This window comes from Nyctibius grandis, chromosome 8, assembly GCF_013368605.1.
Source record: "Nyctibius grandis isolate bNycGra1 chromosome 8, bNycGra1.pri, whole genome shotgun sequence".
NCBI classification, from domain to species: domain Eukaryota; kingdom Metazoa; phylum Chordata; class Aves; order Nyctibiiformes; family Nyctibiidae; genus Nyctibius; species Nyctibius grandis.
The window spans coordinates 39,897,689-39,925,681 of NC_090665.1; the positions used below are offsets into that span (position 1 = coordinate 39,897,689).

Genomic DNA, 27,993 nt, shown 5'->3' on the forward strand with positions numbered 1-27,993 from the left:
GCGGGGGCGGAGCCCGCCCGCCGCCTTTCCCGCCTCCAGCGCGGCGCGCGCGCCCCAACCGCCCCGCGCGCGGGCCCTGCCCGCTCCACCGCTCCCCGTCCCCGGGAGGCGATGGTGAGTGCGGGGCGGGCGGGGGCTGCGGGGCGGCGCGGCTGCGCGGTCTCCCCTTCGTCCCCCTCAGTGTGTGTGTGCTGTGCCCCTCTTCCAGAGGAGGAGCCTGGCCCCCAGCCAGCTGGCCAAGAGGAAGGCGGGCGAGGAGGAGGAGGACCGGCACCTCCCGACGGTGAGTGAGGGGCCCCGGGACGTGGCGGCCTCGGTGGAGAGGGGGAAGCCCGCACCCCTCGGCGTCGAGGCCGGCCTCACCCGAGCGAGGTTGGGGGGGCCCGGCCCGGTGGGACGCCCGGAGCCCCTGCAGCCGTGGGCGGGGGGTGCGGCGCGGGGTGGCCGCCGACCCTGGTGCCTGGTCAGAGGTGGTTGTGGCTCCCGGCTTCTGGGGGTGGAGCATCGGGCCTCAGGTTTACGCTGTTTTCACAAGTTGGGAGAAAACTTGTGTCCGGGCATGTAGTTGGTAGAAGAACTTCATTGTGTAGGGAAGATGCTTTGTGATTATGGAAAAAACTATCCCTGGGAGAGCTTCCAAGTGTTTTGTGAGAGCGGTAGCCAGGAACGGGTAGATGTTTAAGACAAAACAGTATGTTATGATGCTATGTTCTATGTCATAGAAGTTAAAGAGTCACACCTAGTGCTTTCTGTGTCAGATCCCTTTTTCTATGCCAGCAGGTGGTTAAAACCATGCCTCAATCTGAAGAGAACTGTGTTAAATCAGGAAATAGATCAATGACTTACTTATCTTCATGCCTTGCTAAGTGTCTGAAATTTAGGTTTCAGTGTGAGGCCTTTCATCACCTGTGTAACAACAGATGCCATGGGAGCCTCTGGGGACTTTCATGTCATTAGTTCCATGCTATTGACCCTTCCTTTTTTTTCCTTCTGCTTTTTTTTTGTGGGGGGGGCTGTCTTAGTACAGACCAGCCTGCTCTTTTACAGATTGAAAGGTGGTAGCTATTTTTGTAATTAGGAGAACATTTTAGCCCTCGTGCAGGTTAAACTTTAGGGCATGGTGACCTTGGTGGTGTTGCTGGCTCTGTCCTTTGGTGGTGGGAGTGAGTAATGATTGGGTTTGTTCAGAGATACTCAGCTGGCTGTGTGGATTGTCTGTGTGGTTAGGTGCTTACTGAGTGTGACAGCGATGCATTTATCTTCTGGTCTCACCAGATGCCCCTGAGTTTTTTTGCCTTGATTCTGTTTTTCAGACTCGGAAGAGACAGAAGCCTGTCAGTGAGACGGAGAATGGAGAATGTTACAGGTCGCCTTTCCGGAAACCCTTGGCTCAGCTGACCAATAGGCCTCATTGCCTGGATAGCAGTCAACATGTAAGTGGGTGTTACTGCTAGCACACCGTAGCAGGTGGGTTGCATATGGAGCTCATTCATCAAGAGAGTCCAAATGCTTCCATGAACCCATTTAATCAGAGGTGTTATGGAAGAGCCACACATACACAGAGTCTTTAGGAGACACCTTTTGCTAGTTCCAACCATTTAATGTTGAAGGGGGTGTGGTGGGAGTACTTTCTATAATGGAAATCCTGAATAAGAGAGTTCTGTGGGGTCTAGGTGAAGGACAGTGCCCAGGGAGGTAGGTAGCTTTCCACACAGATGGCTCGAGTGCTGTCTGCTTTCCCAGTTCTCTCTGGGCTTCCACTGCTGGAGACTGGGTGCTGGACTGGCGGGGTGCTCGCTGGTCTGGCACAGGTGTTTCTACAATGGTAACCCGGCTCCTTTACAAGAAATGAATTGCCTGACTGAATTACCAAGGCAGGGGGAAAGCAGTAGCATTTAAAGTAGTGAATAATGCCAGTGGATTTGAGAAGATGGGAGTTCTGAAAAATCAATTTCATGCATTAGAAAACGTAAAGGAAAATAGTTTTGAAAAGCAGAGTTGGTGGGAGGAATTGTGATGGTTTGTTACTTTCTTCCTTTTGGATATTCTTGAAAATAATTGGAGTTGAAGGTTGAATAGATTGAATAGAGGGACTCTTAGCACTTGGCAAAACTGAGTTCTCAAAAAATGTCCTGGGCTTGCCTTCTTGAGCAATCTCTGATTTCAGACTTCTTAAGCGTGTTTTCTTTCTGAATTCCTAGGAGGCTTTTATCCGCAGCATTTTGTCCAAACCCTTCAAAGTCCCCATTCCAAATTACAAAGGTAAGATGAGGAGGTTTAAGGATTGTCTGTGTTGGCTGACTTGGGTAAAACAGATGATGCTCAGGCCTGTCAAATATATCTGTGGGGATTATTGTTATTTTTTGCACTGATGCATATGTTCCAGAAATCCTGACTTAATTTTGAAAGAAAGAGACTGGCACATTAGCAAAGTCTTCATAGTTTGTACTAGTGTTTAGTTTGGATAATCCTACATTTCAGAATTGGATTTTGTATTCTTACTGCTATGTATTTGAAGTAGTGCCAGAAGATTGTACTCCATATAGCAAATACAAAAGCAAGATGAATTCCAAGTGATGAAGGTTTACCAGCTAAATAATACCTTAATGATACCAACAGGCAGAAGGCTGTAGGTGAAAAAGATAGTATGTGCCAGTTTTCTTTCTACTTGGCTTGGTGTGTTGAGTCTCAGGGTGATCTTCAAAGTGAGGCAGTTTTGAAGTTCAAAGCCTCAGCTGGTTTGTATCAGTGAAACACAAGATCTCAGAAACAAGTGGGCCTGTTTTTGTCCCCTTCTTCCTCTTCACCCTCCAGCTGAAAAATTCAAATGCAGATTAACCAGTTTCATTCAAACTTTAGTTATAAAAATATGTCTGTAAGCAGACACTGACTGTGAAATGACAAGTCCCAAAAGGGTTTGACAAAGTTAGCTTGTGGAAAAGCAGATTTGTCAGGAGGCTGAAAGAGAACTGTAACTGGGGAAGCTGCTTTCTGTGCCTGTTATCTTCCTCTCTTAATTGGGAGATGAGGCTGTTTCATGTGCTCTTTTCTTGGTGCGCACGCACTGCTGCCTCAGCTTGTGATACGCTCTTATTTTGCAAGGAGCTTTAGCAAGCAGCAGGCAAATTGACCCTGCCTGAATTTTTCCCAAGCAAAATCAATCCTGGGAGCACTGTTACCTGACTTCTGATGGGAAAAGGGATTTCTATGCATGTTCTTTTTGTGTTCGTCTCCATTCCAAAACTGTGACATCAAAATATAATACTAAGAAAAAGGACTCATCGTTGGTTTCTGCTTTTCACAGAAATTGGCTCCAAGGCCAAACATCTACTATTGCTCAGCAGAGAGAAAATAATACCCTAGAGTAGGTAATGGCAGTATGGTGCTAACTATCATACTGTAAAACTTCATCACACTTAAAGATCAATTCCTGACCTTGCATAAAAGATACAACTCTGGCTAAGTCTGGGTTAGGTGATCCAAAAAGATGATTTGACCAAGTATATACTATGTATGTGGGAATGTATGTATTGAGCTGCTGAGGTGTACATTCTGGAACCCTGCTTGTCTTTTGAAAAACTAGAACAACCGCCTTAGGGTACAAGGAGTAGCTCCGATGCCCAGAGATAGCTGAGGCAGACGTTGTGCCTGTTTATGGTTGGATGCCAGTGGCACAGGTCTGGGATGAAGCCGTCACTCACCTTGCAAGACAGCTTATACTGTTGTGTGCCAGCATAGATGGCATCTGCTGTATGCAGTCATGCCTGTTTTGGTGCACCCAGTGTGGTGGGCAGTACCATTGCTCCATTTTTGCCTTTGTTCCTGCATTCTGTTCTTTCCTGCTGCAGAGCTACCCACTGTGTGCTGGCAGAGTACTGCCAAACAACCACCCTACATGGGTTTGCTGTTGCACCAGCTGTGCCTGAATCTCCACTCCAGCACCCAATTAATTCACTGTTCCTGAACGTAATCGGACTCTTCTGCAAGGCTCTGCTTTCTTCCAGGAAGAAGTTGTTCTTTGAGTTGTGTCTTTGTTTGCTTTCAGGGCCACTGGGCTTGCGTGCGCTGGGTATCAAACGGGCAGGGCTGAGGAGTCCGCTCCATGACCCTTTTGAGGAAGGAGCTCTGGTTCTGTATGAGCCCCCACTGCTGAGTGCCCACGACCAGCTGAAAATAGACAAGTGAGTCACCACCTGGCACAAATCCTTCAGCTCTGACCTTGTGTGTGTAGGTTTGTGTGCTTTCTTCCCAAATGTGTCTGAACCAGGGTCTGAACATCAAGGGAAGTTTGGTTCCAAGTATTCTGCATCTGGATTGGTTCAGATATGGTAACAATCAGAGAAGGAATGTACCCATTCTTCTACAGGCTGCTTCATCTCCCACTTATCAATAATGTAAAGCTGTTGCAGGGCATGAAGATGCACACATGGAGAAGCTGCTTAGAACATCTTATGGCTTAGTCAGGAAACATCAGCGTCTAGGGACAAGCAAAAGGAGATGACCAACAGTCAAATATTAGGCCGCCTAATGGTTTTTATTCTTAAGTAGTTCCTTCTGTGCTGTTGTTACAACTTAAAAGGGCTGTCAGGTGTATCTTCATGGACAGAGGAAGGGGTTCTTCTCTCCAGTAATGCAGTTACAATATTGTTATTGAAAAAAAGGAAAATAATAATGACTTTTTAACTGTCTCTGAACCACATTCTGCCCTTGTTTTAACCACAGCCCGAATACATGGTTTCACTGATGTTTTAGATTGTAGATCAGGCCCCTGTGACTTCATTCTCAAAACTGAATCTGTTTTTCACTTTCTTGTTGGCAGTTGCTTCCTTCATGCCACTGGGGATTCCTCAGTAGAGCAATGAGATTTTAAGAAAACTAAACATATGCTGTGCCGAGTTCATTAATCACACTGCCTTCTTCCTTGACTGCCTCCTGCAGGGACAAAGCACCTGTCCATGTTGTGGTGGATCCTGTCCTCAGCCGCGTTTTACGGCCCCATCAGAGAGAAGTAAGTTTTCCATCGGGACCTGAGGGTATGGCTGGAGGACTTGGTGCGTTTCAAAAAGCTGCAGTTCCTCTGCTGCAATTGTAACCCACCAGCTGTGAGGTCTACATAGACCTCACAGACTAAGAGTCTGTGACAATCTAACAGATTCTAGTCTGTTGCAAATGCAGAGTGAAACACTTGTTTACCCATCCTCTTAGAGGCCTGAATGCTGCAAATATTCTCTGTCCCGTGTTAAGCAAGAGGACATGCTGGGAGTGTTACCGCAGTCCTGTTTGTCCTTAAAGATGTGGAAATTTACTGCTTTTTTTGTGGGTAAGAACTTTCTTTTCTCTTGCCTCTGATCTAGCAGGGTCAGAGCACTCCCAGCCTAAATGTGATGCTGCCTAATGCACAGGTTTGTTCTCTGTGGGGTTGTAGGTCAGGTCAGCTGATAGTGGAAACTGGGGAGTTTCTGTGACCATTGTGCACTGGTTGCACAGGTCTAGAGAAGCACATTGGCTGACTTTTGTGTCACCAGTGGTACCTTTGGAAAAGACCAGATTCTGCAGGGAGATGCGATCTTGAAGAGTCAGGGCTGAAAGTCCAGCCTTCACTTACCGTGAAGTCTGGAGATGTAGATCTGCTGAGTGGAACTCAGTGTGGAAGGTGATGGGATGTAGTTGCAATAAGTTATGTTGCAGCCCAGTCTGGAGTTGGGCAGTTGTCCACCACTGTGTTTTGCGGGTCAGCAGAATTAATTGGATGTGCAGTGTTTGAGTCAGGAAACACCAAAGCTTTTCTTTCTGGTACCATGGTTCCCAACACAGTGTGGCGTAAATTCCTGCTTCATTGTGTTTTATTTGGAGGCTACCCTTTGTAGGTGTGAGCTGTCCATGACCTACATAGACTTGGAATTCACCAGTGGAGAGTGCAGAAAAACATTTTATGTGGTAAATATGTGCAACATCACAATATTGAAGCAGTGTGTACTCGTATCCAACTATCGAACACAGGTATCTGGACAGTTTGAAGTTCCTCATGGATGCAGTGTGTATCATTTAAGCCTAGAGGTAGCACAGATGTAAGCTGTGATTGCTGATCTTGCAGGCTAAGCAGGGCAAGCTGGATGTGTCCCTACATGGGAGATCTTCAGATGGCTCTGGGAGCGCCGTAGGCTGCTCCTAGCTTGTGCTTTTATCTCCGAGTTGGTACTGAACCTGTGACCCAGTGTAATGCTCGGCTCTGACTACATAGCTGGAGGCACTCTGGTTTTGGGTAAGATACTGCCTGCCGGTGCTTTTGTCAAGTGATGACAGTTAGGTTGGTGTCCTAGGCACACTGCCTGTTTTTTGACAGCTATATATCTCTGATAAAGCAGTCTCTGTTCTAGTCTGACTAATAAGTCTTTGCCTGCTAAGATTCCTGTGCTGCTTTATTCAGGTGATGCTCCCAGACTGTTGTACAGCTTCACTCTGTCTTTGTCATGTCTTTTGCCCAGTTGCTGGGAGGTTACCTAACTGTATCCCCAGCCAAATGCATTCTTTTAGTCAGTAATGTATTTCATAATTGTTCAACTGGCTTAAATAAACTTTATTAACCTGTTGTTAAGGGCCTAAGAAAGAAAGAAAAGGACTTGAAAGTGCAAGTGAAGGTGCTCCATCTTCCAGTCCTAAATAGTGGAGCACAGAGGAGTGAATCTGTCCAGGTGTGTTTAGGTTGTGTCCCTCACTCCCTGCTCTGTTGACACAATGCAGGGAGCTTGTACGTTCCCAGCACAATGCCCTGGCTTTCTCTGACTCTCTATCATCACATGATAGGGGAACATTTTGCGGAGTCTGTCTCTTCCCCACCACCCCCCCTCCCTTTATCTGTCTTGGTGATATGTCGGAGCCTAATGCAGGGCTGAGCTCTTCTCCCACCATGTGACGTGGGCTATCACCTCAGCCCTGTGTCTTCTCTGAAGCTAAATCTGCTTTGGACCTTGAGTCCCCAGGTGAGTCATTGTGCTTCTAGGCAGAAGCGATGAGGGCTGCTGAGGGTATTCTGGGAGTTAATCAGGCAGCAGAAACAATTCTGCTCACTCTGTGATTCTGTATTTTTAAAACTACCTAACTGGGGGGATGTTAAGATGATTAACAGTGTTTGTGGTGATCGATGCAGGTTAGCTGATGGCCTGGGCCTGTCTAAAGCAGCCAAGGGTAGAAATTTCTGGGAACTCGTGTCAGGAAGCTAGTTATAATTGTACAGTTAAAACGTAGAAAGATTTCATGCATGTTGAGAGGTACGTGTTGGCACCAGTAATGTTGTTCCAAACCAGATGTGGCCACATTTTAGCTGTGTCTCGGGTGATTTCCCTTTGTCTCGTTAGAACACTGCATGTCCCCAGGGATGTGCTACAGAGATTTGCTGTTTATTGTAGTATCAGTCCTGTGCATTGTGGAAATGAAGCTGTAATGAAGTTGTCATTCTGCTGATGTCCCTATCCTGCTCTGAGAGAACAATTTTTTGGCAGGGAGTGAAATTCCTCTGGGACTGTGTGACGAGCCGGCGGATCCCCGGGAGTCATGGCTGTATCATGGCAGACGAAATGGGGCTGGGCAAAACCCTGCAGTGCATCACACTCATGTGGACGCTTCTCCGGCAAAGTCCGGACTGCAAGCCTGAAATCGAGAAAGCCATGGTTGTGTCTCCCTCCAGCCTGGTGAGAAACTGGTACAATGAAGTAGAGAAATGGCTGGGGGGAAGGATCCAGCCGCTGGCCATTGATGGAGGCTCCAAAGAAGAGATTGACCGTAAACTAGGTACAGAAATATTTGCAAACGGTGTGGTTAGCTGGCTTAGGTCAAAATCTTGCATTGGAAGAAGCCTACAGCAGCTGATGTGAACATCTCTGGGCTGTCATTAGAGCTCTGGAGACTGATGAAAGTCTCTCCACAGACATGTTTAGATCAGGCCCTTGCATGTTTGGTAATAGTTGATCTGTTAGAATAATCCAAGTCCAGTCACGTGCTTAAGTTAGGGCAGTCCCAGTGCCTCTTCTTTGCTCCAGCCGGAAGGCAGGAAAGGAGCGGGCAGAGGTGGGAGGGGGATGGAAATGGAGACTGTTGTGGAGAAAGGAGCATGGGTAGACATGGGTGGAAGGGATGCTACAGAGTAATTCAAACAGACAGGTTTTCCTAGATTTTTAAGGCAAAAGTTTTGACTACAGAGCTTTAACCCTTTTCTCTTAGTTTTCCTTATCCCTCTTTTTTTCCTTTTCCACCTTTCCATCTGCAGTTGGCTTTATGAACCAGCGTGGCCTGCGAGTGTCTTCACCCATCCTGATCATCTCCTATGAGACCTTCCGACTCCACGCCGAGGCATTACAGAAGGGCAGCGTTGGGCTGGTCATATGTGATGAGGTACAGGGAAATCTTCAGGAAGAATCTGTTCCTGATATTTTCTTGAGATCTGGGCAAAACTGGCTCTGCTTTCTTAAAAGAGGGGAGGGCAGCGGGAAACAAGGTTTAGCTGTGTACAGCACCAGTTCTGGTGTTTGAGAGGCTCTGGGTAACGAGCTCATCCATACTGGGTGAGCCTGAACAACAGATGGTGTTTTCAGGAGCTGAGATATGAAGAAAATGCAGGTGGTGGTAACTGGCAGGGTGGGGGCACCTGCTAGGGCCCTCTCAGTGTGAAATATGTAGCAGAAGGGAGGTCCATGCCTGTCTCTGACTCTGAAAGAAGCCTCGCTCTGTTGGGATGGTAGTGCCCTTGTTTTTGTTTGTTTGTGCCTGTCCTTGCTGAAGTAAGAAGTACTTTCTGTTTGGCCTAGCCTCATGTTCTGCCCAGTGATTTTTAACTTGGCTGTGTTTTGAGCAAGAGGTTGGACTGGAGACTCCTGAGGTCTCTCCCAACCTAAATGATTCTGTGATTCAGCATGCTCTTGTGTGTAGTGTTGGCTGGTGTCAGCCACTTTATCTGGCCGCCTTGTTCTGTGCGTGTGGGGGAGTTTGAAGGGCGCTCTGTGGCAGTACCCTCTTCCCCTCTCTAGTCTCCTGCTTGGGGCAGAGGTAGGAGAGCTGGGTGAGGAATTACCTCATGTGCTGTTTGTTCAAGAGGAGACAGACCTGCCTTGACTCCCTGCTCGCTGACTGCTGGATCTAGCTTTGCCAAGCCTGTGTTGTCAAGCTCTGGTTTCAAATGGCTGAAATGGAGTTGTTTTTTCATTTATTGTTCCCTATTTGTGCTTATAGGTAGAGAGAGACAGAGATGCTCTGAAGGACAAAATAAAACAAATGCCCTCTACCTCTGAAACGATTAAACTGGGGGCCTCAGCCACCGTTGAGGTGTCCTCTACTGCCAGTTAGAGGGGATTTGTTTAATAGTGGTGCCACCCAGTGGTTTGGTTTTGTATTTGCTAGAACAGTGCTGAGAGGAGCTTAAAAAGAGCGAGCGTCCTCACCAGTGTAACTCCCACACCTCTCAGTGCCCCTGGGATGGGGCCAGCAGCTAGAGAAGCTGTGAATGCAGGTCCTTGTACGTTCTGTACGTTCCCAGTAAATACTCAGCTCTGCGGTGGTCTGGCACTTGTAAAAAGCATCTCATCACTTATGCTTTGTCCTACAGCATAGCACTCAGGTGCTAATAAAGTTGCTTTTCCCAGGCATGGGAAATGGAGCCTGTATTCAGATTACCCCCGTAAGAGGTGCAGAACCTCTTTTTATTAGTGTGCAAAGGCCTGGCAGTCCTGGATAGAGGTGGTCTGAATCGCTTGTGATCTTGATCTTGGCTGATGCTATGTTACTGGTCCAGAGTTCAGTGCCTACTGTTGGTAGCTGAAAATATCCCTGTCTTTGAACAGGAAACAGTTCTTATAGTTGGACCATGTGGTGGTTGTTATTTTCATGGTAGGCCCTCTTGCCTGGGTGTGACTTGGATGTTGCTGGTCTGGGAAGCTTCTCATGTCATGTTTCCTCACGTAATGGCTTCAGGTTTCCACCTATATTCTTGCCTTTGAAAGAAGTCTGTCACAACAGTTGAATACACATACAACACTTAGTTTACTACCAGGAATGGGAAGAGTGGTGAGATGCCTTGTGGGAGATACAGCATGTCAGTGTTGATGAGGATCTCCAAGCTGCTTTCCATCTGGGCCACTGGATTTATCAGCTTCATTCCTTTTTTCTTTTTTCAAAGGGCCATAGACTGAAGAACTCTGAAAACCAAACATACCAGGCTCTCAACCGCTTAAATACACCTCGACGAGTCCTTATCTCTGGCACCCCCATTCAGAACGACCTACTTGAATATTTCAGCCTGGTGCACTTCGTCAATTCAGGCATCCTAGGTAAGACATGAATGTATGAGACATGAGGGAGGGGGAAGTTGCTGACAAGGCCTCCCCTAGCTACCAGTGCCAGTGAAAGCAGCAACCAAGACATGAGTGAGAGGAAAGGTCATGTACAGGTTGGAGACTTCTTCAGTCTGTATTCAGAAAGTCTAGATCAGAGTCCCCAGTTCTAGAGGCTGTATATCAGCAGAGCTCTGTTTCAAGAAGATTGTAATTTAAAGTACACCAGTCTAACAGGTGTTTTGGAAGGGGAATTAATTATTAAGGTAAAATGAATATATGACCCTGAGTAATACATGGCTGATCTTGTGTAGCTATACTGGTCAGCCAAAATGTCCACGCAGGCTAGGAGTTTCTCTGACCATAAGCCCTTGGAGATACTGTAGGAGTGGCTGGGCAGGAAGAGCCGGCTCGTAATGGTACTTCCCATGACGCTCCCATGCTATAGCAAATTTGGAAATCTAGGCCAGGAATGATGTCTTTGTAGGAGAGGCTCTGTGGAGAGGAGTGTTTGACATGACATGCTCTCTGTGTTGAGTACAGAGGCAGCCTGGGAGACAGCTTTTCCCTGCTCTCCCTTTTGTATCCATCTGACACAGGAGGGTGAAGTGTCTGGAGCAACGCAGAATGGTGAACCTTCTGGCAGAGTCAGGCAGCAAAGCCCGAATTTCTGGCAGTCTGCCATCCCACTTTCAGATAAGCTGTGAGAAAGCTGCGGGTCATGTCTAGCATTTGGAGTTAAGACTGCTCTTGTTTTTTAAGGCAAGGGAGGCCTGTGAATATAGGGTTAACTTCATCTGAGATAGAAAGAAAAGAATCTGGAGGAGAGATACTGATTAGTGTGAATTTTCAGGATCAAACACCTTCTACAGTTGCTGGTAGCAGGCTGAAATGTTCTGTCTCTGACTCCTGTGCTCTGCTTATGTCTTCAAGCTCTGTTTTCATTTTAAAAGCAAAGTAGTCTTTGCATCCTCTCCTGCATCACTGGGTTAGGAACAGGTCTACTGCTTTCCAGTGTGGAGCAGCTTGTCTTTGTCAAGAGAGGTATTTTTTTTCTGTCAAGGAATGAAAATAAACCAATCTGTAAATCATTTCCTCATTGCTGTAACTCATCACCCATGTTTGCCTCAGATTGTTTGGTGTCCAGTCCAAGAGGCTTCTCATTAATTCTAGTGCATGCACAACTCTACTTAAACACCATTCATCAGATTCTTAGTCTTACAAGCAGCATTTGGGCCATATCTTTTTCTGTTCGGCTGTTCTGCCCCCAGGATTTCTCAAGGAAGGGATGGGACGGGGTGGTAGATTCTACATCTGCTTTTTCCCTGTGCTTCAATTTTGGGTAGTTATTACAGGGAGCTGATGTGATTTCCCCTGCCCACCTTGAGCTGTTCTTTGGGCAAGACTAGCCTCCCTGTACTTTGAGTTCATTCTTTCTGAGATGAGGTTAACACTGTAACTACTGCCAGCAAAGCTGCACACATGTCGTTTTTCCCTCTTTCAGCCTGTGACCAGTAATAAGCAACTGACTACAGATAATTTTGGAACAAGCACACATAATGCCTGTGCTGTTGTTTGCGAGGACAAAATCGGCAGAAAAAGTATGGCTGGAATGTGAGCAAAACCAGTACATGCCTGACTGGACTCAGGTGTAACTAAAATTGTATGACCTTTGTCAGTGCATTGTTGTTGGAGTACACAATGATTTTCTGTTGTACAGATTTTCCTGCTTTGTTTGAATCTACCCTGGCTAGAAAGGAAAACAAATCATACTGATGGGGTGAGAGTTTGTTTTATCTGCTGGGCCCCATGCTTGTGGTATGTTAACTGGGGCTGTGGGGTACTGATCAAAGGTTATTTGATAGTAGTTGTCACCTTCTCACTTCTGTTTTGTACAGGAACTGCGCAGGAATTTAAAAGACACTTTGAAATTCCCATCTTGAAAGGCAGAGATGCGGATGCAAGCGAAGCTGAGCGACACAAAGGAGAAGAGAGGCTTAAAGAGCTGATCAGCATTGTGAACAGGTGAACTTCATCCCTCTTCTCTTGGCAGAGCTTTTGCATAAACCCTTGGTGTACACTGGTATCTTTCCGAATTACAGTTGTAGCTGTAATGAATTCTCTTGCCAGTTACGTCTGTTCAGCAAATGATTGTGCAAGTATTTATTGCCTAAGAAATCTACACAGCATGTAGCTCTAGTCTGAAAAATAGCACACTGAAATGGCACAGTTAGCCGCAGTCACCCCTGAGCAAATGTACTCAGATACTGAATCATGATTTGACTCTTATGTTTCTGTTTTCTCCTGGGGTCTGAATAGTCAGGGACCATCCTTTTATTTGTGTTAACATAACTACAGTGTAGACTGGGTCAGACTTGAGATCCATCTAGCCCAGATGTTGAGTGGCAGACAGACAATATAAAGACTGTTGCTCAGTTCTGCTGTTGATTGCCCAAGTCACAAAAGAGTCCAGCTCACACTTTCATAGCTGTGCTGGCTCCGTAGCGCTGATGGGATTAGACTACTAGCATCAGAGATGTGACTTTTGATTCCCAAGAAGCATCTCTGTGATGTATAATGCTCTTATTTCTCTTTGGTTGGTTTTTGGTATTTGTTTAAACTTTTTTTCTTTTCTGTTCGTGAATACAACCAATTTATCCACATCTGCTGGCAATCGCTTGTCCCTCTGTAAGAACTCTTACTAGAGACTCTCTTTGAATTTCATTTCTTTTTCTTAATCTGAACTTTTGCAATCATCACAAGTACAATCCTGCAGTTCATTGTCATGGTAAATTCAATTTCACACTGAGTACAGCCTCTCTATAGAGACAGCCTTGACCTTGACTCAGGTCAGCTTGCAGAAGCCTAAGAGAAAGGAAAGGTTGGGAGGAGAAGAGCTTATTCCTTCTGGAGGTGCATTTATTTCTTTTTATAGTTGATGGAAAAGGGTCGTAAAAGTGTGTTCGGGAATGCTTGTGCCTGGCTGTGTCGAGATCTGTGTCCTTTATTGTGCAACGGTATATACAATATAAATATATATATATAAAAATACACTCTCTCTCTATATATATATGAAAATACACAAATAGGGAAGATGAAGCACATCAGTAGTAACAGATGAATTGGTTGAATTTGATGGGAATTACAAATGAGGCAGTGATGCAAAGGTATGTGGAATCATAAGCGTAAGGCTGGAAGGGCCCTGGAGAAGGCATCTAATCCACCTTGCTGTCCCAAGGTGTTAGACCTAACCCGTCCCTTACTTAACCCCCACCCAGCACTGAAAACCTTACGAATTCCCCAGGACACCTCTTCCAGGGCATCGCTGTCTTTGCAGTCAGAAAATGCTCTTAATGTGTAACATAAATCTTCCTTACTGCAGTTTAAGCCTGCTACTTTTCATCCTACTGCTTACGGGTTTGGAGACCAGATTATTCCTTTCTTTAACAGCCTTTGACAGGTTTTGGGGCTGTCATATATCCCTGCTGTCTTTCTTCTATAGGTTTTGTAACACCATATTTTCAATGTTTCCTGGCAGAACTGGCTTTCTGCACCTCTTTCTTATTCTGGTTTCTCAGTTCAGCACTTTTTCTAGTCCATCCCATCTTTTCTAAAGAGTGGTAGAACTGCTCCATGGGGCATTTCTAGAGCCCCAAAGGGTATATGCCCTTTGCTGCAATCTTGGGCCAGACAATGAACTCGTCTTGGCCGAGGACGGCTGCTGAGTTATTACATGGGGAGCTGCCTGCTTGTAGTTTGGATTATGTCTATAGTGTGTGGTGGTTAAATGTTGTTCCTATTTGCTGTCCATGCTACTGGTCTGTTGTAGCTCAAGTTGAGAATGCTGTTGGTAGTCTGAGGAAGAGCTGAGTTTCTCTCATAAGGGACTGGGGTCTGTTAGGTGGAATCATGCTTGATCCCTCCAAATCTCATGAACCAAATTTGGAAGCCTCACAAACACACTGGGTTATATTGGGCTCTGTAGCATGGGCTGATGGAACCTCTTAGCGTGGCTTTGCGTGGATGGTGGGTGTCTGGCCTTCGCTGTGTGTTGGATTGTCACAGACTTTCAGAGATAAGATATCAAAGGGACTGTCTGTTGAACTCATGAGGAATAATAGTGATAAAACAGGGTTTTGATGTCATCCAAGCTTCTGATGGTCATTTCCCTCCCTGCAGGTGTTTAATCCGAAGAACTTCAGACATCCTGTCCAAATACCTGCCGGTGAAGATTGAGCAGGTGGTCTGCTGCAGGTACCAAAAAGCTTGTACTGTGGCTGGGAAACGGGAGGAGCAACAGGACGGACTAAAACATTGCAAAAAGCCCTTCAATGCTTGTGGTGACCGTTTCCCTCTAGGAAAGAGATAGCAGCCATTGGCAATGTGTTGCTTTTCCTCCTGAAGCAGGGATGGACAACCCACAACTGGTGGTTCTGCCAGCCAGCTGGCATGCTCTGGGCAGCTGTGTACAGCAGAGCCCTGGGCTGTGCAGAGTATCTGCAAGGTTCTCTTCCAGCTCTGGGCTGAGATATCAATGCTGTACCATCAGCCTTGGAGGCAGTTCTAGACTGTTCGTGCTGTATCTAAAAAAAGGGGCACCGGAGCTAAAAGGAGCGCACTGTGTAGATGGAGCGGGAAGGATGGGGTTGGTTTGGGGGCAGGCTGAGACTGCAGAGCTCTTGTTCTATTTCAGGCTGACACCTCTGCAGGCTGAGCTGTATAAGAACTTCCTGAAGCAAGCCAAGCCAGTGGAGGAGCTGAAGGAGGGCAAAATCAGTGTGTCATCGCTCTCTTCCATCACTTCCCTGAAGAAGCTCTGCAATCGTGAGTTGTTCCACTCATATTAATGGGTTTGGTTTCTGCACTGTTGGTGGGGTTTTTCTGGGTCTGCCCTGTGCACTTCACAGTCTGAGCTCTGTTTTCTCTCCAGACCCTGCTCTTATCCATGATAAGTGTGTGGAAGAGGAAGAAGGTTTTATGGGAGCCCTGGACTTGTTCCCTGCTGGCTATAGCACCAAATCTCTGGAGCCTCAGCTTTCAGGTACTGTGGAACTCAAGAGTACAAATGTGCTGCCTAACACAGGCAACCACGAGACTGTATTTAGCATCTTATCAAGTGCCCGTCCAAGTTCTGGAATTTGGGAACTTCTGCTCTAGCTTTCTTCTTTTTTTTCCTTTTTATCCAGGAAAGATGCTGGTTTTGGACTACATCCTTGCTGTTACAAAAAGCACCAGTAACGACAAGGTGGTTTTAGTGTCTAACTACACTCAGACACTGGACCTGTTTGAAAAGCTCTGCAGGAGCAGAAGGTTTGTCTTTGGGCTTCATTTGTTTAATCCTGCAAGACTGTACTTGCAGCCTACACTGTAAAAGAAACTGGCTATTTTTAAAGTTTCTATCAGCAGAAACTTGTGATTTGTCTTTTACCTCAGGTGTTCCTGAATTGGAACTAATGTGGCTTGTGCTTTGGCTACTGGGGTCCCTCAGCAGAAAAGCTCTGGCCCTCTGCAGAAGCTCCTAAAGCCCAGGCCCTTGTTACAAGGCTGTTTGTGAAAGATTTTTCTCTTTTGAGTAGGATGCTCTAAAGGTCGCAGCAGTCTGATTGTCATAAATGCTGTATTTTGTAGGTATTTATACGTCCGGCTGGATGGCACCATGTCCATTAAAAAGAGAGCAAAGATTGTGGAGCGATTCAACAGCCCCTCGGTAAGCAGAACCTGCCAGATGTGAGCAGCTCTCCTGCCAGTTGTGAATGCTGTGAGTGAAAGTATGTCTGCCTCTGTAGTTTAATCCAAGCCTGCCTTTTCCCACAGAGCCCTGAATTTATCTTCATGTTAAGCAGCAAAGCAGGTGGCTGCGGTTTGAATTTGATTGGGGCTAACAGACTGGTTATGTTCGACCCAGACTGGAATCCAGCTAACGATGAGCAGGCCATGGCTCGTGTGTGGCGGGATGGCCAGAAGAAGACATGCTACATCTATCGACTGCTTTCAGTGAGTCTTACTCCTTTCACCTCCTTAACATGGAGTTCTTGGTGCCAGCCCAGACTGCAGCTGCTGTGATTTGGACTAGAAGGGGAAGAACTCTTTTGTGTTGGTGACCAGAATTGCTCGGAACTTAATTGCTTCCTACCCTTAGATGTGTTCCCGTGGAAAACCATGAAGGTTCAAGCTGGAGGGTCATTACTGCAGGCCTTGGTTTCTAATGGTGCCTGGCTTCTGAGAAATAGGAACAACCGTGGCTTTCCAGATACGATGCTCCTTTGAAGTCATTTAGGCATCTGACTTCTTTAATTTCGTGGCGTGTCTGATGCCGAAGTTGCTGGTTTTCAGTCTGGCAGCAGTCTGTTTTGGTTGGGTGTACGTGTACTTAATAAACAGCAAGTACATTCCCAGAATTACAGCAGCTTTTGGAATGGGGCTGTCAGTTAGCAGGTGGGGTGGCTGCTCTGTAAAGGAAAAGCACAAAGGAGACTCATCTTTTCAGGCTGCTGTAACACTTTGTCCAGTAGTGATTACTGCTCAGAAAGGTCCCCTCTGTGCCCTTGGTCACTTTCACCTCTCATTAGTTCAGACTGTGAGTTTTTTTGGTTTGGTTTGGTTTTTTTTGTTGGGTTTGTTTTTTTTTTTTTTTGGTAAGCTTGTGTTCCTTGATCAGTTATTATCTTACTTTGACAAAGCAGATGTTCTTTGCCCATCTCTTCCTTATGGTGTTCCACTTTTTCTCTGACCTGGCTGCACCTGGAAGCAGGGAGCCTCTTTGCTTTTAGAACTAGGAAACGCGTCTGCAAATCATGACTAATCACCCCCCTCCTTTGTATTACATTCCTTTTCAAAACAGACATTTTGCTCTTAGCTTTTTTGCCTTAAAAATGTAGCACACTGGGCTTTGTGTACATCTGTTCTACAAGTAGTCATCTCCCTCCAGACAGCATGTATGATTGATCTGTGTGTGGGTGAACCAGCAAATACTGCTGATGTTCATGTCACCCAGGGCTAGCCCTTCTTGCTGTTTTTTGGAGGAGGTTGTGTTTGTTTTTGTCAGGCAGTGGCTGTAGCTGCTCAGCTCCTTTCCCTTCCTTCCTGCCAGCGCAATCTGGTGTGGTGTGTGAGCTCCAGCCACAAGTGGCAGCTCCACCTCTTCCTCATGCATATCTCCATTGGATCTACTCCTGTAGCCACGGTGAAAGAAAAGAGAAGCAGAGTTGGCTTAGATCAGCAACCAAACAGGACATGGTTGGAGTGCAGCCAGTAAAACTTCCCTATCATCTGCACTGGTCTGGCAAGGCACTAAATGGTCCTGACAGCTTACTGCCGTTTGATCCGTGACACTTTCCCAATGTAGTGCTCCTTTAACACCAGTGTCCCAACTGTGCTTCATCTCTGACTCTCCCTCCTGTAGACGGGGACCATAGAGGAGAAGATATTCCAACGCCAGACACACAAGAAGGCCCTCAGCAGCTGCGTGGTGGATGAAGAGCAGGATGTAGAAAGGCACTTCTCACTCGGGGAGCTGAAGGAGCTCTTCACATTGAATGAGACCACCACCAGTGACACCCATGACAAGTGAGTATACTGAATGACTGAGAAAAAACCCTCCCCAGTTTGGTCTACTGATTCAGGGGTTCCTCAGGCAGCAGGAGGAAGCTTAGAGAGGGCTTCAAGTGTCTCTGCTTCTGAAGCTGTTAACCACCTGGAGATGAGCACTTTCTTGCTGTCCTCCCTTTTTTGTTGTCTTAGAAAAGCTGTGCTGGCTGGACAAGGGAGCAAACTATCTTCTTGTGGCCTGTGTGTGAAGGCTGTGAAATACTGAGAGAAATTGATCAGAGCTGTTCAAATTGACAGAGCCCAACTTGGTCCTTCCTTGCCACTCTCCTCCTGGTGGTTTGTGATCTCCAAATGCTGAGCTGCTTTCACTGCCAGGGCTACTCCATCTGCTAAGAATTTATGAGGCCAACCCAAGTGCTGTTCTGGGGACTAAAAGAATCCTCTTCTCCATTGTTTGCCCTTCTCCCCCACCCCTGAGACCTGTGGTATTGTAGCCACCAGAAAGAGGACAGGGAGTGCAGGAAAATGCTTCACTGTGAAAGTTAAGACTCTTAGTTCAGGCAAGAAGTGAAGAGGATTAGTTTTAAGCTGACTCAGAGCTTAGCTCTGTGTTAGGTATTTTGTCTGCATGGCAACAAGCTTTGCTGGCAGGGCTGCTGCTGCTCTTTGTCTCCTTACACGGCAGCTCAGTAGGGCATCTCCAAAACAGCCTGAGCATGACCTGGTGGCCATGATGGGAGCCAGGATGGAGCAGTTTGGAGCATGGTGTGCTCTCTTGAACTCGGGAAGCCTGACACAGTGCTAAGAATGTGTTAGCAGTAGTGGCGTTCACTTGAGATCTGCTCTAAGCAAAATCCCTCACCTTTCAGGGGAAAATCCTCCTGAACTTCCTCTGGGTCCTGCTGGACTATTCCCGCATGGCTACACGTGGAGGGGGAGTGCCATTAGAAACAGAACCCTGGGGTTCCAAAATGTGAGAGTCATTCCTTACCTGTCGCACGTGCCCGAAGGTGTTTGTGCGTTTAAATGAAATGTAGTAATTAATCCTGTCTGAAAATCCAGGGGCCAGTGTTGCAGGTGAAGGGGAGGTAATCCAAATGTTACTGGGCTGTATATTTTATACAACCCGTACAAGGAGGAACCTTGCACTGACCTTGCACTGGCTCTGTTCCAGGATCAAGTGTCGTCGCTGTGTGAACGGCCACCAGGTACGGCCCCCTCCTGAAGGGTCTGACTGCACCTCTGACCTCTCCCAGTGGAACCACTGTGCCGATAAGCGGGGGCTGCAGGACTCCGTGCTGAAGGCTGCATGGGATGCTGCCATCACCTTCACCTTTCATCATCACTCCCATGAGGAGCAGCGAGGGATTCCCTAGCAGGTTACTGTCCCCTGTGGGGGCAAGGGCAGGCTGCTGTGGCAGTCCACCCCACTTTAACCTCTTTCAGGGAAAGGGGCAGTGGGTAGCAGTACACGCTGGATTGTGTGGCTGTGGACTAGCAGAACAGCATGGCTTCTGAGTGGCTGGGAGGCCCTTAGCATTGGTCAGTCTACTGCAACAGCAAGGAGTGCATTGCTTTTTCTCTGCTGTTGTATTGTGTGCCTGAAAAAACAGCCCTTTGGGAACTGGGAATAACTGGTCCGTGTGTGCTTGATGAGATTCAGCACTGGTTCTTATGCTGTTGGTGTCTGTGCCTACTACTCAGCCAAGTTTAGTCTTCAGCTTTAAGCTAAGCCTGCAGTTTTATAGCACTTGATGTGCAGAGTCATGTGTTTTTTCCTTGACAGCTACAGCTTACAGCTGCTGATCAGAAACTTGCAGGATCCATTTCTGTTGTGAAATGTGAACTTTGCTGATTACTCAGGGACAAGAGGATTTGTACAAGGGGAAAAAAATTTCAGCTTGTATGTTGTTGAACATCTGGCCTGAAAGATCATGCAGGCAGTAGGAAATCAGGCTCTATTAAGGTAACTCCATTTCTAAACCCACTTGCTTTGTTATGGGCAGGATCCCCTGATCTAGCAGAGTGTTTTAATTAGATCACCTTACAAGCCAGTAATAAAATTCACATTTTGGTACATTATGGGTCTTAATTATATTTTTATTATAAAAATGTTACAAAAGAAAACTGTTCACCACCTCTGTAAAATGACTGCAGACAGTGGAGAGGGGCAAGATGATTGCAAATAAAGAGCAGGCTACTTGGTACATAAAGAATTTTTTTTGTCTAAAGTAAAATTTTCCAAATGTAAAAGGTCGAGCCTGGGGCTTTTTTAGCTTATTTTCTACTCCCTTTAAGTGGAAGGAGGGGTTCTTATTTCACAGATCATAGAATGGTTGAAGTTGGAAGGGACCTCAAGGTGATACTGTCCAATGCCCTACTCAAAAGCAAGGTCACCTAGAGCTGACTGCCAAGGACCACAACCAGATGGTTTTTAAGTCTCTCAAATGATGGATATAGTTACTGAAGAGACAGGGGCTGAAACAACATGAAATTTGTAACAAGACCTGGTGAAATAAATAACTGCTTGTCTGGAGATCTCCAGGAAGTCATAGAACCTCATTTGATATCTGTCCCACTTAAAATATTCACACTAAGAAGAGGGTAAGAGTTGCATCACCTGGAAATACAGCTCTTGACCCACACGGTCTTATGTGTCACTTCACTGTAGTACCCCTTCTTCAAATGAATAGATAAGTGACAAGAACAACTGTACCCTGCTTGAACCAGGGGAAGAAAACCCCACCTGCGCTGTGAAATAAATCTTATTGGCCAGGGACTGAACTGCTTAGGTTCAAGCTGATTTGTTTTCTCCTCCTCCTGTGTCCATCACATGACACTGATGTAGTCAGCAAAGGCCTGGGAGGAGTCCCACGAGTCACTGACCACGCTGCACACAGCTTTGAGACGCCGAAGTGCTTCTTGAGCTGTTTCAGCATCCTGGTCCAGCCAATTTTGGAAGAGGCAGAGGTGTGTGAATTGAATCTGTCCCCCTCTCTGCTGGATGTGGCCTTCCAGCTTCTTTGTGAACTCCAGGAGCCCATCGGGTTTGATGCAATTTGAGCTTTCCAGGGAAACGAGGGCAAAAAAAAAGTTATTAAGAGTCTAGGATATAATTTGAGCAGTTTAAATTACTGTTCCTTTTAGTAACTGCCAGTGCAGGTACTTGAGGAGGTTTCAATGAAAAATACAACTTTCTTCATCAATACAAAGTGTGAGTGGTCTTTCAGTTTTGATGAAAAACAAAACTGAAGCACTATAATATGAAGGGCTGGAAGCTTTTTAAAACTAAGGTGGTAACCACTGACAAGCTAAAACTCATTATCCTGGCCTCCTTACTACTAACTTAATTAAACCTAGTTGTGGCCTTAAAATGTTGCTGGATCCAAGCTGCTGGCTAAGCAGTGCCAGCAGCGCTTCAGTCTCGTAGCAGCTGTCAACTGCCTGGGCTCATTTATAAAAGGGACAGTGAGATGCCTCAGAGATGCTGGAGGTCTAAGCTTTTCTTGGGCATGTTCCCTTGAGGAAGGAACAAAACCATGCTCAGGCTTCTCCTGCTGTCTGAGCCCAGTTCAACTCTGGCCCTCCCAAAACAAGAAATTCAGTGTGTTTAGAGCAGCAGCATACCTGACATCCAGCTGGCAAAGAGAAGAGGAGGAATCTTCAGAGAAAATGTCTGCAAAAGCAACCAGCCTGTGATTCCCTACGAGGGGAGAAATGCAGGTGTTTGTTAGATGCAAACTGGGAACTGTCTTAATTTAAACGGCCACAGGGCTAGGATAACAGTGCAGAAAGGAGGCTGTAAGCATGTGCATACAGCACAAAGGGCTCATCTCTGCACCCTCAGTTTGTCCCCCTCAGTGGCCTAAAGCGAATTCAGCCCACTGAGCACAGTGTTCAAGGTAATGGAAACATTTGCTGATAGGGTAGTTTGTTTCACTAGAAAAATCCTGGTTTTGTTTGAGAAGTCAATACGCAACTTTGTTTTAAAAATGTCCAATAGCACAGGGTTAAACTCAAACCTCAGAAATGAGGGGTATTTCAGGTGATCCCAAGCCTTCCCATTTCATTTCATTAAAAGAACAGAAAACAATATTCTGGATTTACCCCAAATTAATTTTTCAGACATTTCTACTTGGCCTGTGATCCAAAAAGCCTATAATTTCTGTAAATTGTTCTGCTGCTTTGACACAAACCCTTCCTTTACTTATCCCCATCCCCCAGTGGCTGCCAGCAGCTTTTAAGGCACAAAATCCCCAGACTTGGGCAAAATCTGTGCCTCTGGATGAGGCTGCACGTGTGCTGCTGGATCTGTTCCTGTGAAGAGTCTGAAGCAGATCAGTGTTCAGTCAGATCTGACGTCCCTCTGATACTTGCTTTTGCTGCAGAGAAAAGCAACCGTAATGCCCGTGCAGCACATGGGCTCTTGGTACGTTGCTGAAGTCAACTGAAATTCTACCTTTAAAAAATGAACTCAGTGCTCCTTGTTTTGTGTGCTAAATCCACTCTGTTCATGCATGTGTTAAGTTCAGCACAGAGGTCACCAGCTAGCAATGGTCCTAACTCCAGCCCGAAGTTATCTCCAAGAGAGCTGGTCTAAGGCCCCACAGCAACATTCACGGTACGCACCAAGGCGATTCCCAGGCAGTCTGAGGCTCTTCAAAGATGAATTTCTTTTCACTGTATTAATTATTTCCGACAAAAACTCAGTCGTAGAGCTTTCAAACAGCCGGCAGAAGGAAAACGTGATTTCTACGGAAGAAATGGATTGACAGTACACGTTAGTACTCCCTGTGAACTTCATTATTCCATAATTACATCCTGCAGACAGCTCCAGCCCTTAATCCGTATGCAAGAACAAAGCCTCCCCAGCAGTGGATTGCAGACAACAGCACCGCTGCTCTGTCACAGGAAGAGAGCAGAGATCACACCCAGGGAAGTGGCTTTGCCAGCTGACCCCGTTAAAGGGTAATGCACTCTGCAGGTTAAACACCTTTCTTTTATAGCTAAGAATACAGACTCTTCTTGGCAGCACACACCAGCTTTGCAGCTGCTCCTCTCTCTGCCCTGCTGGCACAAAGAACCAGACACATTCCCACTGCACCAACAGCTACGAAGCCGTCCCAGTGACGTCCAACTACACCTTGCACACCTGAGGATCACCTCTTAGATGTCAGCCAGCCAAAACCAGCCACCTGCAGCACCTTTCCAGGCACCAGCAGCCAGGACTTTGCTGTACCTTGCACGACCGGAAACTGAAGCAAAAGCAGAACTTCCTTCTGGTGCTCAGCCAGGTTCACATCGTGAAAGCTCAGTTTCTTCAAATTTGGATTACACTCTAAAAGCAAAACAAATTCTCAAGTAAAGTACTGTACGTTCTGACCCAACTACCAGCTAACGCCCAGAAACCGAGTTGGACTGTGGATAATTTGTGCTGGATTGTGGGTAATTAAAAAGGAACCATCCTGCTGTGCAGGATCATTTACATGCTCAGCACAGAAAGTGGGATGGCTGACACCCATTTCCTTTTCTCAGGAGACTTCGAGGATGTCCACACTGAAGAAATGGACCCACCTATGCTGGCTTCATGCTAAAGGATGGAAGATCACAGCAAGGAAGCTACTCTGTGTGTCACAGTGATGCTACCTGCAGGTTAGCAGAGTACCTCTGAGTGCCTCCAAAAGGAGTCCAAGCTCCTGAGAACAGGGCAGCGTGGCGCTGTCAAGGGACAACTGCTGGAGGGACTTTGACGCCTTGAGCACGGGCAGCAGGAACACGGTGTGCAGAGGTTCCCTGGGGAATCGGATCTCCAGCTGCTCCAGGCAGCTCTCTAAGGGAAGAAAAACAAACAACAATGGAAAAGCTTGGTCTGGGGTGCCCATCTTCAACTTCGCTAGGTCCTAAAGCAAGCAAGCGGTCTGTGTGCCTGACGTGACTATCATTTAGGTTGGTATAAAGTGCCTATGCGATGCGCCCTGCCCCACAGAGCTCTATGGCAACTCAGACCTATGGTCATATAAATCACTTAAGGCCCATTTCAGGACTCCTGCCAGACCAATTTCTACTACGTTCTGGCAGTGAAACAACACTGGAGAAAAGGTCACCCTTTACGCACAAACCAGTCAGTGTCTTCCCAGAGCACAGCTCTTCACTGACCCCACTCCATACTTGCTCAGGCTTTGCTTACTGCTGTTCTGGTCATTCAAGGGCTTATTAGGGCAATAAGAGACCTGTGAGCTGAGAACATGCTGCTATAGCTCCCAGACTGTAATCCAGAGGCTTGGGCAGTGCTGTGCCATCACCTGCAGTATTGTGATGATCAAGAGATGTTTTGCCTCTGCTTGAGGGTCTGTCTAAGGCTTAGAGCCTCACAGTCAGTAGGATGGACAAAGCAGAAGCTCTCAGCCAATTCACAGATCTGGTGGGAGATGCTCCCCGTGGGCTGCCTGGACAGTCACAGCTAGCAGGTTGTGACTGGCCCTGTACAAAGCTGATGCTGCAGCAGGTTGGCAGACAGCAATAAAATGCTTTATCCAAGACTCAGGCTCTACAGATCACGTCACAGACTGGAAATGACAAATTGCAACACCGTCTACATCAGAAAGGTGAGGCCGTAATTGCTTAATTACACATCACTCCAACAGCATAGAGTTCAAATCTGCGTGCCAAGCTTCTATGGCTCTGTCTGCCTGCCACGTCCTGGTCATCGCTCTGAATCTGTTTCCTACCTGGGATTTCTGCCTCACTGCAGCTTGGATTCCCCGCTGGCCTGTTCCCCTCCAGTGGGTTTTTGAGGTCGAAGCTGACGGAGAGTATGTGGAGCTGGGGAAAGGCACTCAGGATGCAGCGAACAAGCTCCATGCAGGGCATCTGGGAGAAGATGTCGCTCACGCGCACCACGCGGAGGCGGCAGTCCGAGTGGCGGGAGAGGGCCCGGAGCCCGGAGAGGATGCAGAAGATGTTAGCGCCCAGGTCTGGAACAGCATTTGTACAGAAAGGTGTTAGCTGTGCCTGTACAGACACCAACGCACACGCAGCTGGAGCTGCACCAATGGCCGAGCAACCTAAGGCAAAGGCTAAACTCACAGACTGCTTTATCCACACGTTCTTAAGCTAGACTGTGTATACGGGAGATGGAGATCTGGCTCTGCCCTTCGCCCTCTCTGGATGGTGTTTAAGCACATGGCCGAGGGCTGTTCTGGTGCAGAAGGGCCCCACTCTCTCCCTCAAACAAGTCCTCACGCTCATGAACCATCTCTACCGATGCCATTCTCAGGATCGGGTACCAATACTCTTACAATGCCCATTTCAGTAAAAATAAAATCAGGGTAAACCTGAGCAATAAGTCAGACCATTAGACCAAGGCTGGAAGGAAGCAACCTGTTCACACCACTAACCATTGCAAGACAGAACCAAGTTTTCTAAAGACACCCAGGAGCTCAGGAGGTTACTCAGAGTCCGACATGTCTCCCCAGTCAAAGGAATGGAGAACAATTCCAGCGTGGACACGCTTCGGAAGCGGTGAGCAGCTTTCAGAGAAAAGATCCCAGCAGATCCTCCTCTCTTCTTACAGCCAGCGTGGCCACTGCACGGAGATCCTGGGGAGGAACTAGTCCAGTTCTCAGCGTTTTCTCCCTCTGTGGCGCTGTTTTTGTCAAGTAACCCTAAATTATCTTCTCTAGCAACAGTAAAAACAAAATCATACAGGTCTTCTGGGTCAGCATGTGGTCCCCTGCTTCGTCTGAGGCAGCGACGTCTCTTCCCCACTGCAGATTTCAGCCGTCTGCGTGTCTTTCGAAGAACAGGGTGACAGGACGGCTGGTCTGAGACACAACGAGGAAAAGAGCCTCCCTGAATGCTGGTGGGGTCACAGGGCACCTTGCTGCTTGTCTCCTCACATGCTTGGTTTCGCAGAGGAGGACTTCTCGGCTCGGAGAGGACAGAGTTCAGGTGAGCGTCAGCCCTGCGTCCATTCACCTCTGCATCAGCCTCCTCTTGGGCCCTGGGGGATCCCTTCTGGTTCTCACCATCGCTCCACTCCCTCTCATCGCAACGGCCCCTCTCGGCTCGCTCTTGTGCTGCCTCTTGGCTTTGGGTTTTGTCCTCCTCCCTGCAAAGGCCACACGGGCTGCTGTGATACGCGAGGGCGTTTCCCGAGCGCCAAAACCCAGCACTCATGCTCAAAATGAGAGCGAGAAGAACCGTGTCGGGAACAGGCCAGGAGTATATGGACACCTGGCTGACAGAGCCATGGTGAATCAGCCGGTGAAGAAGTAAAACCAGTGAACGCCTGGTGGACTGGTCGGAGGAGAGGAGGTGCTGGAAGTTGAGGATGCGCAGGGAGCCAGCCAGGTTTTCAAGCACTTGCTGGTTGTGCTCAGCAGTGAGCTCCACCGCGCCCTGCAGCATGTTGCAGAGGGTAAGCTGGGAAACGTGCGGGGAGCTGTGGAGCAGCGGGGAGAAGTGATGGTCGTTGAGACGCCAGTCAGAGGAAACATCCAAGACACCGTGAAGAACGTTTGAGAAGAACGTTTCAAGGAACTTCTTCCTCCAACAGGTTATATTCTGCAATTAAACAACAGGGCCATAGTAACAAAAAGTCAGCTACAATTTTTCTCGTTCTTATTAAGTTAAATTATTGCTATCTATCTGCTAACCTGGTAAATGTGGTGTCCAAAAAAACCCTACTGCTAGCACAACTGAGATTATTTTTCTAGTTCTCAATGTCCCTCCTCAGTGTATTTGGTGAAAACCCGAGTTACTCCCATCGCTCTCTTCATCCTGCTTCTGGCCTAATTTAAACACATTCCATGGTTTGAAGCTAAGCCATGTTTTTGCCTATTAAAAACCACATTATCAGGAATTTTCTTCCTGAGCGTCTATTTATAGGCTGTGACTAAGTTGTCTGTTAACGATTCTTTTGCAATGCAGAATCAATGGAGCTGCTTCAGTTCTCCTATGTAAAACCATTCTTCCAAACTCACTGTCTTCTGTAAGTATTTTTCCAAGACATCAGCACACTTTTTTGCCAGCGTAGGTGTAAGCATGACATAAGATACTGTTTTTATCCTCTGTTTCCCTACGAATTACATTGCTAAAGACAGGATTTCTTCTTTCGGCAAACTCGCTGTTGTGAGATGAAGGATGTGGCTGTACACTACAGTTCCTTTTATGAACCCCATTTCCCAAAATGACTGTATTACCACGGTCAGGCCTTGCTCTGGAGCTCTGCGAACGCTAACAAACAAGGGCCAACAATCGCTCGGAGGCGGCCACCAGCACCGGCAGGCTTAGAAATGAAACCTTGCAGAAGCGGGGCGCCCGTGTTGCGCCCCTTCTCCCACCGGCAGCGTCTCCTCACCTTCGAGTTGGGCAGCCTGATTTTCATCACCTCGTCCCACAGCTTGCGCCAGATGGGCTGCGTCGAGAGGCCTGGGAAAAATAATCAGCCGGGTGCTTTCACTCCTTCTCCCCGTCCCAGCCCCAGAGCTCGCAGAGGCGCTGGGCAGACGAAGGGCAGCCCTGAGGGGCACAGACCCAGACCCCCGCAGCAAGAGGACGGTGCTCTGCGCAAAGGGAAGGCCAGCACCTTTTAAGGGATGCGAGTTAAAAAACGGTGGGTTGTGTTGGTCCTTGAAAGGAGCAGAGTTACAGAAGGGCCGGCACTGCAGCGTGAACCCTGCCTGGGTACGGGACGGGGCTGGAGGTTTTGGATGTGGGGAGGTGGCCAGGCCACGTCTGATGGTAGGGGCTCGTCCCTCCCTCCCGCCCGGGGGCACCCCCAAAGGTTTGTCGCCGTCCCCGCCGTTGTCACCTGCTCTCCGCGCGGCGCCCTCGGCCCGCTCGAGGCGGAAGACGGTGAGAAGCGGCAGGAGCCTCCGCAGGAGGTGCCCGGGCAGCTCTGCGGAGAGCCAGAGGGAGACGGCGGCAGGGTGCGGGCCGGCCCCGGGCCCCGCGCCCCGCCGCCCCGCGCCGCCCGCGCCTTACCCCACACGTCCCGCTCCAGGGCCCCCATGCTGCGGCTCACCGCCGCCGCGCTCAGCGCGAACAGGCTGCGCGGCCCCTCCGCCGCCGTCGCCCCGCTCAGCACCGCTGCCATCTTGGGAAGGGACAGCCCCTCCCGCCC

General features: G+C 47.7%; 2 protein-coding genes across 2 annotated transcripts; one reads left to right on the top strand and one right to left on the bottom strand.

Annotated features, from left to right (window-relative positions):
• Positions 1 to 40: 40 nt before the first annotated feature.
• RAD54L (RAD54 like) lies at positions 41 to 20,602 on the top strand. Its single transcript, XM_068406036.1, has 18 exons — positions 41 to 114; positions 209 to 283; positions 1,314 to 1,433; positions 2,202 to 2,262; positions 4,046 to 4,181; positions 4,939 to 5,008; positions 7,500 to 7,788; positions 8,264 to 8,388; positions 10,166 to 10,316; positions 12,218 to 12,344; positions 14,499 to 14,573; positions 15,013 to 15,143; positions 15,250 to 15,360; positions 15,506 to 15,629; positions 15,948 to 16,026; positions 16,134 to 16,313; positions 17,722 to 17,885; positions 19,042 to 20,602. The coding sequence occupies exons 1-18, from the start codon at positions 112 to 114 to the stop codon at positions 19,241 to 19,243; spliced, it is 2,223 nt and encodes a 740-aa protein (XP_068262137.1). The 5' UTR covers positions 41 to 111; the 3' UTR covers positions 19,244 to 20,602.
• Positions 19,954 to 27,973, bottom strand: LRRC41 (leucine rich repeat containing 41). Its single transcript, XM_068406035.1, has 10 exons — positions 27,855 to 27,973; positions 27,682 to 27,768; positions 27,229 to 27,299; positions 25,265 to 26,432; positions 24,596 to 24,841; positions 23,533 to 23,697; positions 23,107 to 23,205; positions 22,497 to 22,619; positions 21,495 to 21,570; positions 19,954 to 20,931 (listed from the first exon to the last, which is right to left on the bottom strand). The coding sequence occupies exons 1-10, from the start codon at positions 27,964 to 27,966 to the stop codon at positions 20,697 to 20,699; spliced, it is 2,382 nt and encodes a 793-aa protein (XP_068262136.1). The 5' UTR covers positions 27,967 to 27,973; the 3' UTR covers positions 19,954 to 20,696.
• Positions 27,974 to 27,993: the final 20 nt, after the last annotated feature.